General features: G+C 33.6%; 1 protein-coding gene across 2 annotated transcripts in view; it reads left to right on the plus strand.

Annotated features, from left to right (window-relative positions):
* Positions 1 to 1,070: 1,070 nt before the first annotated feature.
* LOC309959111 (cadherin-10) overlaps positions 1,071 to 12,862 on the plus strand; it is a gene marked incomplete at its 3' end in the record, with an annotated part of 125,552 nt that continues 113,760 nt past the window's right edge. For both annotated transcript variants that reach the window (XM_082835260.1, XM_082835261.1), the window contains exon 1: positions 1,071 to 1,416. In XM_082835260.1, the coding sequence (XP_082691386.1) occupies positions 1,186 to 1,416 (231 nt within the window). In that variant the 5' untranslated portion in view covers positions 1,071 to 1,185. The remainder of the gene's footprint in view (positions 1,417 to 12,862) is intronic.

Here is a 12,862-nt window from a genome sequence, read left to right on the forward strand (position 1 = left end):
TAAAGAGGTCCTGGTTGAAGAGAGGAGCGTATGAAGTGTGTTGCAGGCTGAAGCAAGAAGGACACTGGCTGGAAAGGAGTCAATTTTGAGGAGTGGCCTGGGGGATCTAAATATAGCATGAAGTCAGAGAAGTGACCAGCTGTCATGAAATGGAATACAGAATTGTAGGTATTTGTGAGATGCTAGGTTTAATCAAAGTGAGGTAAGAAGCCATCAGAGTAATCCCATTTTAGTGGGATTACCTCAGATACATTGTTGAGAAGAAATAATTGCAGGTGGAGAGCAGTGAGGAGCCTGGGGCATCATGGAGTTCTAGGTCAGCATAGGGGCAGGGAGGTGGTCAGAAGTGGACACATTGTGCAAATGTATCAAAGGTATAGCTGACAACATGATTAAATTTTTCTATATAATAGTGTAAATTATGTCATATGTTGATTTACTGTAGTAGAGATTTTTTTTTCTACTCTATGAAGCTCTAGGTGTTCCACAAACCGACCTAAGAGGGGAGAGAGGAGAGGTCTTCAGCTGAAGACACTAAGTTTTTTTGGTTTTGTTTTTGGCTTTACTTTTACCTTTGAGCTGGATTAAATTTGAAGGAACTATGCTGCTGTTTAAAAATCATTTAAATATCATTACACTGCATGACAGATGCATAGTTCCTGTAGTTTATTAAAATCACTATTTTATTTTCAAAATTTTAATTATGTTAAGTTACTCTGGAAATGTTGACGTGCAAAATTAACTACATATCCACTCTATATAGGGGTTATAATTCCTGAAAACTGGTAAAGTGCCAAAAGAAAAAAAGAAATAATAGCTAAATATGTCCTTTCTTTAGAATTTGTTTGAAAGAAATTATTTACAATTATCTTTTCTTAAATTGTAGACATGTTACTAGGTAAATAATGTTTCCAAACTAATAATTATTTTATGTAAAAGAGGGGAAGCAAATATTTTGGTTACTATTATTAATTGATATTTGTTATGTTAAATTTAAAGCTACAGGTAACATTCATAATGTTGTCAACTGACTTTTTTTTATTTGTTTATTTGTTTGAAGCTTTTGGAAACATGTCCAAAACATTGATGAAATGCTGGAAACGAGTTGAAACACAGTAAAATTCAACCCAATAATATAGGACTGCTTTTTCTTCATCCACGTTGGGAATTGTCAAGAAGTGAACTATGACAATATATCAATTTTTGCTACTGTTTCTACTCTGGGTATGCCTGCCACATTTCTGTTCTCCAGAGATAATGTTCAGAAGGACTTCTATGCCCCAGAAAAGAATTTTAGGTGCACGCCTACCTAGAAGTGATGGCAAAATTCTGCACCGTCAGAAGCGTGGTTGGATGTGGAATCAATTTTTCTTACTGGAGGAATATACAGGATCTGATTATCAATACGTAGGCAAGGTAAGTCTGTGTTGAAATGGCAAATATTTACATTCCAGTTTTTCATATGTCTTGTAAAGAAAATTTGAAGGTTATCAAGATTGCCATTCTTACAAATTTGATTCTCTAAATATCCCTAAAGCAGTTTTTGTTTATGGAATACAAATTAGAATTTGAAAAACTATGTAATGAATACAGCATTATAAGTGTATGAATTCATTTACTAGAATTAATTCTGCCTACTACCTCATGTATTAAAGAGGTACTAAAAATTGCAATTTCAGAATTTGTAGTTAGAAATCAATGATCAAGAGAAAACTATCTGGCAATCTAGTATTTAAAATAACAATGCATGTATATAATACATATATATATATATATATATACCTATATATATTTCACATTGCCGTTGAATTCAGTGAGGAAGAAAAGATATATTTAAAAGTTGTTTAATATTCTACAGAATGAGAAAACAAATGTCATTAAAATATGACCTAAGGTAAAAATAATGCTTACTTATAAGAAAACTTATTCCAGATATGAGCGTCACTTATTTTTCTAAAGTCCTACCATGGGTACATTTAAATAAGGGAAGAATAAATGGGAAGACAAGCAGGAAAAAGTAGTTTACTTGTCGGGATATGATGACATGAGGAGATTTCATGCTATTCAGTTATAAAAGATAGTGAGGAAAATGAGCTTTGGTTAGGACTGGAATAAAAGTTACAATGGATGACATAAAAGTTACATAAAAGTTACAATGGATGCTTTTATACACTAGATTGTATTAATTTCCAGTTTTCTTTCTTGGCACTATCTGAATCTAGTCGAAATTAGGTAATATCTTAAAGAAAAAAATCATTTTAATAGTGTTATTTTTATGGACAGTTTATGAAACTATATCAAAGAAAAAAAGTTAAACACACAAAAGGAAAACAAATATAATCACATGTTCATATATCACATGTCAACAGTACAAAATTATGATAGATCCATGATTGTGTTGGCAACTTTTGCATCAGCCTCAACTTTAATAGCTTCTTTCACATAATTAAAACTGGGCTTTTAAAGTTTTTGTCTTCTAAGAAGAACTATTTTTGAGAAAATACATGTTCATTGATTTTTAAAATACTTTGATAGGTTTTTTCATGTTCCAGTTATTTCAGTTTTTTAAAAAAATGTCTGGCAGTATGAGAAGGATAGCATTAAAGGTTAAATGTCATATTGACTGTAAGGTGAAGAAAAAAGCCAGCAACCTAAGCAATTTTACCAGAAAGCATGCAGTAGTGGACTTATCACAGGGTCATCTGATAGAATTCCTGAGCTCAGAGGGTTAAGGTAAATTTTATGGGTGCTGCAATAGGCAACTTTCAGCTTATGAAACCAACCACGTGAAAATATAATAACTGAAATCTGAGCCATAGAAACTATAAATAGTTTTATTTGGCTCTTCCTGGACATAGCAGTTATTTGTTTATTTGCACAGATTTTCCTTCACCTAGTCCTTAATGAGGATTTAATAAATGTTGGTAAATTGAATTATCATTGCATTATGTACTCTGTTGTGATAATCAAGGTACTTCTATGTACTTTCATTTGTTCTTTCCCCAAAGAATATCAATAACTTGAAATCAAGAACTTTACTTCGTATCTTTCTTTGTTTCTAGCTCTTTGTTTCTAGCTCTTAGAGTAGATTTTAATATTTAGTTGGTTGAATTAACCTGAGTTGTATTGAACTGAATTCCCAGAGTCATCTGGTACCACTTAGCTCTTTGGTAGGGAAAACTAATGTAGAGTTTAAATGACTGTGGGCTATTAAAGCTGATAAATACTTAAGATACATGCATCTTGATATGCAACTCAAATTTTATTCTTCCTTACTCTGCTCTATAAAAGCAAGCCAGAAAACTCTTTAATGAGGAGAGGCATAAGGAATTTATGGAATGTGTTCACCAGTTTCTTCTATAAGTATGTCCTGAACTACCAGATCAACAGACATATATTAGATGCTGTAGCTCTGAGTTTACTTCTAATACCCAAAGCATCTGTTTTTTTGCTTGTATTTCAAGTCAATTTTGTATTTCTATCATTTATTCATGTCATGACCTGTGAAATAGTTATTTTTAAATTTCCCTTGTCTGTAGTACATATGTGTGTTACTTTTTATTAAGTATTTATATTGTATTAATTACTTATACAATTAAAGATCTTATATTAGGGCTTCCCTGGTGGCGCAGTGGTTGAGAGTCCGCCTGCCGATGCAGGGAACACGGGTTCGTGCCCCGGTCCGGGAGGATACCACATGTCCCGGAGCGGCTGGGCCCGTGAGCCATGGCCGCTGAGCCTGCGCGTCCGGAGCCTGCGCTCTGCAACGGGAGAGGCCGCGGTGATGAGAGGCCCGCGTACCGCAAAAACAAACAAACAAAAACACAGTTAAAAAGATCTTATATTAGAAGTAAACATACAGATTTTTTTAACATATAGATTTGTATATGCGAAAAGGCAATTATGAGATATAGAATATTTTTATAAACATGCATTTTAACGAATATAATTGTGGACTAAGGTATATTTTCTTCATGAAACATAAAAAATTTTAAATTCCCTGGATATTCTTTCCAACATTACTTATAATAAATTTATTACATATTCATCCTTTCAGAAATTCTACTTTCAGTTTTTACTTCATTTAAAGTAGGCATGTGATATTGATGCTGAGAGATTCAATGTCTCTAGGTTAGTTCACAGGTAGGAATAATACATGTCCCAATTACTAGACTTATGGGAAGACACTGATAAACTCTCCATTGTTGTGGAAAACGTGGTGGGAGCTCAGAGTAGGAACAATGGAGAGAATACACTGGTTGAGTGGGGACAAGACTGAAAAGCACATGCATGAAGAGGGGGAAAATTTTTTAAATACCAAACAATTAACCAATAAATCCTACAAAGAATGGATGGCATATAATTTCTTAGATTAAAAACCCAATACTGCTTGAGGGGTTGAAACAAAGGGAAAATCCCCTTACTTCTCATTGGATTAAAGTGGAGGAAAGCTTAGGAAAAGCATATAACTGCCAATCAGAATACCTATATGTAAACTTCCTTCTGCCACTGTTTTTGCTTTCAGTAGTGAAATCAATTAACTTCTCTTGGCCTTCATTTTCTCATCTATAGTATGATCATGTCAGTCATTTTATATATATATATTTAATGTACTTATATATATAATTTTTGTATGATTACATTTTAAATGTGAAGTGTTTGAGCATTTAAAAACCCATTTATATATAAAAATAAAGAATAAGAAGAAGTAAAGATAGACAGAAAGAGAAAAAGAGAAAGAAAGCTAGTGGCTGAATTGTCACTGCCATGGCTATTATGAAGAAACTAGCTAACCAGCAGTGAACTCAAAGCATTTCTTTGTTCATCTCTCAATGAGCAAAAAAATATTTTCCTCTAAATCATTCAATCAAATGTATTCTAAACCAAAATATATTTGGTGAAAGTTCTTTTTTTTCTTTTCAATGAGATAATCAGAATATTGACCTTTAAGAAATTTCCTATATAGGACAATGCGTGCTAACCTTTTTTACCTTCCAAAGCAAGAGGTTTAAAACTTAAACTTCAAGTATCTACTTTTGCCCTATGTTGCTTTTATATCTCAACCTTCTATAAACATCTTTAAATTTACCAATTTAAGATTTGAGAAACATTGTGATTATAAGCTATTTTTATTAATGTCCTAATGTAGCTTCTTATCACAGGTTCCCATTGCCTGATTCAGTTGCCTAGATAATTTCAAAATTTTAGGTTTCCAAATATTCAAATAAATAATGACAATAAACTAGATATTCTTGAATTTACTTTTAGCCATTAACAAACATACAGTTCTAAGTGAATTACTAATTTTATTTACTGTACAAACTTTGCACTTTAATAATTATTCTCAAGTGGAGAAAAACATGTTAAAAATAGATTTTTAATCAAAACCAGAGATTAAGAAAAAAACACCAAAAAATTAATAATGTAATTGAACAATGATAAACCTGATTCTGAGCCAGCATAGTAAAATAATTCACTCCAGGAAGTAAAAGCATAATAATAATTTTAGTAACTAATTAAGGCAACTGTCTATATCTTCTTGGGATAATGAAAACATGTACCATCTGGAGACATGAAAGAGATTCTTGGGGCCTCCAGGCCATTCAGACCTTATAGTACCTCACTGATATCATCCTTCTCTAAATGCAGAATACATTTGACACATAGATTGTTTTTTTTTTTTTTTCCCCAATGATAGGTTCTTTTTTTAAAAATTGAAGTGTAGTTGATGTATAATGTTGTGTTACTTTCAGGTGTACAGCAAAGTGATTCAGTTATACATATATATAATACATATATATATTCTTTTTCAGATTCTTTTCCCTTATAGGTTATTACAAAATATTTAGTATAATTCCCTGTGCTATACAGTAGGTCCTTGTTGGTTATCTATTTTATATATAGTAGTGTGTATATGTTAATTCCTAACTCCTAATTTATTCCTCCCCTCCTCCTTTCTCCTTTGGTAACCATAAGTTTTTTTTCAATGTCTGTGAGTCTATTTCTGTTTTGTACATAAGTTAATTTGTATCATGTTTTAGATTCCAGGTATAATCGATATCATATGATATTGTTGTCTGTAAGTCTTTTTGTGTTCTCAGTTGTTTAGCATTCTTGAAAAACAGAAACCACGTTTAATTATTTCTTAATTTCATATCCCTTTTCCTGAAGAGTTAATGGCTTCAAAGAGCTAGAGCAATAATGGTGCTCTCTATTTTAGCAGATTAAGAATACTATAGGGCTTCCCTGGTGGCGCAGTGATTGGGAGTCCGCCTGCCGATGCAGGGGACACGGGTTCGTGCCCCGGTACGGAAAGATCCCACATGCCGCGGAGCGGCTGGGCCCGTGAGGCATGGCCGCTGAGCCTGCGCGTCCGGAACCTGTGCTCCGCGATGGGAGAGGCCACAACAGTGAGAGGCCCGCGTACCGCAAAAAAAAAGAATACTATAGGTATTTATAGTTCTTCTGTCCTTAGATGATTACTTAAGCTCACCTCTACCAAGGGATACACGGTTCCCCATAGTCTACCATGGCTTTGTCCTCCCATAGTTTATAACCCAATATGAACCTTCATCCTTCTTCCTGAGTAGCCAATAGAAACTTTCTCCCTGTCCCTAACAGGTTTTTCTCTTTGGAACCAACTGCTTTTATTTGAACAAGTATCTTTCTGGTCACTTGACTTTTCAATATTTCAATTCACTATTAAATATTTCATTTTCTGACTCTAACCTGTTCCATGATTGAAAATGATAGAATGAGCCATATATTTTTCTGGTCTATCTCAACTCTATACCTTTAGTACTGTCTTATTTGCCCTCATGGCCCCTTAATGAGCATGATGAGTTCAAAATACCCTAAATTAATGATTCTAATTGGGGGTTATTTTGCCATCCAGGGGAAATTCATCTATATATGGAGACATTATTTGTTTTCACAACTAGGTAGAGGGGGTTGCTACCGGCCTCAAGTTGGCAGGGACCAGGGATGCTGCTTAATATCCTACAATGTATAGGGCAGACCTCCAGTCCTAAATGTCAATAGTGCTGAGACTGAGAAGCCCTGTCCTCAACTTCCTTAGTTTGCCAGAGCCTTTTACATTTCCTCAACAGCTCAGTCTTTATTTTACTTCTTTCTGGGTTCTTGTTTCAGAATATGCTCTCAATTATCATCATGTTTCTTCCCTTCGGAGCTGCTGTAAGAATTTGCTTTCCCTAACTTGGATTTCTCTCAAGACCTACTTTCCTATTCATATTCTGTCTAATCCTTAAAGCATAAGTTTGGCTCCAGTCTCTTGGACATTCTTCTCTGTAGACTTGTGAGCTGCACACACCCACTCTGAATAAATGATTTATTCATTCTGTCAACAAATATCTAGAAGACCTGTTACTACTCAGGTACTACTCTGATATTAAGTACTGTGGTGAAAATATAATTTCTCTACTCACAAAATGTCTGCCTTTAAGAGAAGGAGAGAATAATAAGTAAGGATAACAGGAAGTTATGGGACTCTTTTTGTCTCAGACACAACACAGATCCCAAAAGCCTCGAACAAAACAGTAAGTGCCAAATATTGCCATGTTTCATTTCTGCAGTACTTGTAAATAGTGGAAATAAAATAGTTTGGGGATTCGTATTACACGAATCTGTATGTTATTAAATGTTGAAACTGGAGAGTTAAGTTCTTATTTATTATTTATTTATTTCTTCGGAAGAGTTTTTTAATGTGCAATGCTTTATAATGAAGTGATTCTTGGAAATTTCTAGAAGAGATATCTTCCAGAAACTGAAAAAACGTTATTCATGAGAGACTAACTTGACTTTAAACATTCACAAAATCTGGCAATACCAACTGTATGCGTTTTGCCCTTAATAATATAGTTACAATCAAGTCAAACCTGGTTGCAACAGGGGAAGGAGTAGTTGGAACTAAGACAGAAGAAGCTGTCCTGACCTCCCCACTGCAGTTTTCCTACAGGGGAAGGAAATCTCAAGTGAACTCATGGAAGAACTTTATGTTTTATTAGAGTTTAGAGAGCTGGGAACACTCTCTGGGACCTTTTAAAAACTGTAATGTTGTTGAGACTAAAAGTTTCCAGGTGACTTTTTTTTAATACAAACATGATGAAGAGAATCTACATAAAACACACACACACACACACACACACACACACACACACAAACAGATAGACCTGCTTTAGTGGTGAGATGGGAGTAGGAGAGGGCTTGGTATATAGTTATTTTCTATTTGAACCCTATTAATGACAACCATAAAAGGACTGAGCACAAAACAAATTAATACAGTGAGTGAATTTAGTTAGAAAATGTCCTAAAAGAAAATAAATCAGGATGATTTGATAGACATCAACAGAAAGTCCTTTAGATTAAATGATTAATAAAGACCTTCCTGATGAGGAGACATTTGGACTTTGGGGGTGAATATAGACATTATTTCCCTGATAGGTAAAGACCACAACAAAAAAAAGATGATCCTGAATTAGAATTTATAAAGACTTTTTATAGTAATCCTCAAGCAAGAGGTAATTAAAGCATTTTTAAATAGAGGCATGTCCTGCATAACCCTGATAATGTTTTCCAGGGAGACCACCTCTTGGTTTTTAACTCTCAGAATGCATACAATGTCTGTATCTCTCAATGTTTCAGCCAGAGGTTATATTGGAAAAATATGCTCACCTCCTCAAAGTTCACTATAACATTTTAGCAAAGTAGTATTCAGGAAGATCTTAAGTTGCATTCCAGATACACTTGATAGAACATCAGAACCACCCATAGATGTTTTGAAACTAACAGAGGCTGTAATAAAGAACGTGCATCTAAGATTTTGTAAGCCCTTCGGGAAGCCTTGCTAATTCATCTTAACCTGTAAGTGTTCAAGTAACACTGGTTTAAGCGTTTTCTATACTAACATTATAGCGTGTTATTCATATATAGAGATTTTACTATGTTTTAGTTACTTTTTTAGGAAATTAGTTTTGAATTTGGGTTTAATGTGTAAGCATTCTATTTTTTCCAGTTTAAACTAATGGGAAATAGACTTCTTGTTAGCATTTTCAAGCAAAGTGTCAAATATTGAACTCTTTTTAAAAAGATAAATGGAATTAAGTATGGGATACTCATATATAAATAACTACAATCATTATTTTACTTAAAAGTTCTTACTGGTAGTAGTGATAACATATGTTTACTAAACTCTTCCATGAAGTTATTTACATAACGTGTTGTCACTGTATAACCTTCATGAAACAACAGTACACCTGCACCACCTAAACACATTTACCACACTCACTGCCCTTACTGTACTCTAGTGATTTGTGGGAAGTCCACCCGTCCACTCTTTTTTCACTCTTGAATTAGTAACCCAGAGATGCTGTTTCCATCTTTTCTTTCCCATCATAGTCTTATTTTTGTATATCCCTCTCTTGTACTCACCATTTTATAATCCCCTCCACACAGAAGGCTTCTTCATCTCTTTTTCTTCCTTCTTCAGTTTGTCACACAGCATCTTTTAAAATCTACCTCTCTATGTTATGTCCCTTGAATTTAGTTTTATTGGATTATGTTTTAGATAAGAGATAATTATGAATTTATTTTCTAAAAAGTATTATTTCTGTGGTTTTAGGCCAATTAATTCACATAGAGTAGTAATAGTTGGAAGTAGATGAAAGGACTTTGATGATAATAATTGATAATAATAAAAAAACAACTCAAAGAATTTTTCTATGATGAATAAGCTTTTAAAAACTTTACCTATTATTTAAAAATATTAAATTTCAAAAATACTAAATCTACAATTTAACCCATCATTTTTCAAATCTAGAACTTTTAAGAAATACAGTCATCTCTGAATGAAGATTATGTGAAAATTGAACCAGACTTTTAGGTAAAGCTCGAGAGAAATCTCTGTAGATGAAAAATGTATTGAAATGTCATAAAAATTTGCTCTGCACAAAGTATCTTAATATAATTTATCAGTAACAGGTGAGTGTGTAATGGCCATGAAGCATGGGAAATTATTATTATGGTATTATGTATTTCTACCAAAGACCTCTTATTTTCTTTCTTGGAGACAATATACAATTATATATTCAATTAAATTTTGTCCCCTTTGTACTAAAGAATAATGTTCTTTTCAGTAAAGAAAATGAAAGTGGATGTATGTTATTATGTTTGCTCATCAATGTCTCATACTTAGAATATGTTCAAATATTCAAATTCTCAGTTGCTTCTTATGAAAGCATGAATAGAAAAGAAGGGAGCACTTCAATAAATTTTCTGAAGTGAATTATTAAATATTCACATAATGTAGTTAAATTTCTACTTTTGTTTTATCAAAGAATATTATTTAATCTTATTTTTTTATTATTATCATTATTGTTGGTGGTGGTATTATTATTGTGTTGCTAATTGGGTAACTGCATTCCATGGCTCCTGGTAATTGTAAATAAAAGTTAAAATAAAGAAAACATAAAAGTTGCCAGGAAAATGGACTAAGTTTAGAGAAGGGAATGGTGATTTTGTTGGGATATAATATACAAACCTTTGGTTCTCTCCTTAGAACTCTAATCAACAAGACGAAAAGCACTTTATGCAAATTTCAGACTCTCTTTAGTAAAATTCTTTCACTAACCTCACTTTTAAAGCTGTACTTTAAGCATTTATAGATTACATAAAACTATTAAATTTAGAATTTTAAATGAAGGTCTTAAATCTCAGCCCAGGATTAAAATTGTTTTACCAAGTAGGAAATTGAGCTGTAAGAATGTGTACTATTATAGCCTTTTATCTAAAGGAACATTTCCTATTTTGGGTGATGTTTAGCTTAAATTCCATTAGTGAACTCCTCAGTTCAGTGTTGTGTCTTCCAAATACCCCCCAAAACTCCAAGACCACTGAATTTTTCAATTTTCCTTGATACCAATTCTGTCAGTATATACAAACCATCAAAAGCTTAGCACCGGGCTTCCCTGGTGGCACAGTGGTTGAGAGTCCGCCTGCCGATGCAGGGGACAGGGGTTCCTGCCCCAGTCCAGGAAGATACCACATGCCGCGGAGCGGCTGGGCCCGTGAGCCATGGCTGCTGAGCCTGCGCGTCCGGAGCCTGTGCTCCGCAACGGGAGAGGCCACAACAGTGAGTGGCCCGAGTAACGCAAGAAAAAAAAAAAAAGATTAGCACCAAATCTAGTTTGCATGTGTTGGGTTATCCTGAGTCCAGCAGAGCAGAGGGATAGAGTTGTGAATCATGAACTAACTGAATACATGCATTCCTAAGAGCTGAGCTTCCAAAAGGAGACAACAAAGAGATAAAGCAAAGGTCAAGGACATAATTGTAAGTCAAATAACATAAAGGCAGAGATAGAGCACATCCAAGAAGTAGAAAGGGGTGGGCAAGAGAGGCAAGACTAGGACTATTATAGAGGCCAAAGGAGAACAAAATTCCAAAGAATCGATGACTAATCCTGTTGAGTGATGCAAAGTCATCAAGAAGAAAGCTGTAGCAATTTAGAGATCAGTGTGGACCAAGGAGACAGCCGTTGCAATAATCTGACGTAAATGGGAGTCAGATGGCTTTGGTTTAGCCCAGAAGGAAGCAACACATCAGTTTCTCATAGGCACGTTATCAATAAGATAAAATAAGTAGGAGTGAGAGAGAGTTTGAAATGATGAAGAGCTGGAGATGGGACGTTATTATATAGACAGAAAGAGAGGATGTGAATGTGTGCAACAGGTGAGCTCACTCTTGGTTAAAATTAAAAATTTGTCTATTAAGCTGACAGCCAGCATCATACATAATTACTAAACAAAGAGAGTATTCCCACTTAAATCACCAACAGGAATGAAATAAGTTTAAAAAAAACCACTTTGCTTACTACTAATATTTAACATACTTCTGGAAGCAAAATAACAGTGTAAAAACTATCACATATGGTTATTTTTTTTGATGTGAGAATTAAATGAAAAATAATATAAAATATTTTGAAACATCCTGACATATCCTGATAATGATACCTCTACAATGTATTTTATTTATTATTACTTAATAGTCCAACAACCGTTTTTTATTGTTTCTTATTTACAAGTAAGGAAAATATGTCCTTCTTGTCTAAATTAGGTGTCTAAGGGCACCAATCAAGTAACTTGTAGAGATGGGATTCTAGCCCAGAAATTATGACTCCAGAGTATATACTAACCATCATTATCCCTCATTGCACCATTAATAGTAATATTCTTATTTTATCAATATTATGTGTTGCTTCACCAGAAGCAATTATATTCTTATTTAAGCAGTATAATGATGGATAGTTAGCTGACTTTCTTTTCTGAATGATATCAGTACAAAACTAAAATTGTGTAGGTAACAGAAATATTTCTGCTACTTCATAGAGAAGTCAAATTTATTTTTGTAGTTGTTATGTGTTTATTATTTAATTTATATGTGGAATTGATAATGCGTGCACTTTGAATAAATTTTAAAAGGCAAAATAAGGTGTATAGTTAAAACTAAGACTCCCACCAGAACCCTCAGTCATCCAGAGTTCTCCTAAGAAACAGCTGCATTTACCAGTTCTGTTTTGTTTTTGTTTTGTTTTGTATTTTTGTACGTATTCCAAGAGACATTATAGAACTATTTAATAAGTATTTATGATTTTGTTTTTACATAAATGGTGGTGTACTTTATACCATGTTATAAAACATGGTTGGTTTGTTTTTAGTTAAAAATGTAACTTGAGGACATATTCCATTTCAGGACATAAAGATATCCTTCATTAAAAAAAAATAATAGCTGCATAGTATTCTTTCCAGTGGATGTATCATAATTTGTTTTACCATTTTTCTTTTGAAGAAC

Source organism: Leucopleurus acutus (assembly GCF_964270905.1).
Source record: "Leucopleurus acutus genome assembly, chromosome: 3".
Classification (NCBI taxonomy): Eukaryota; Metazoa; Chordata; class Mammalia; order Artiodactyla; family Delphinidae; genus Leucopleurus; species Leucopleurus acutus.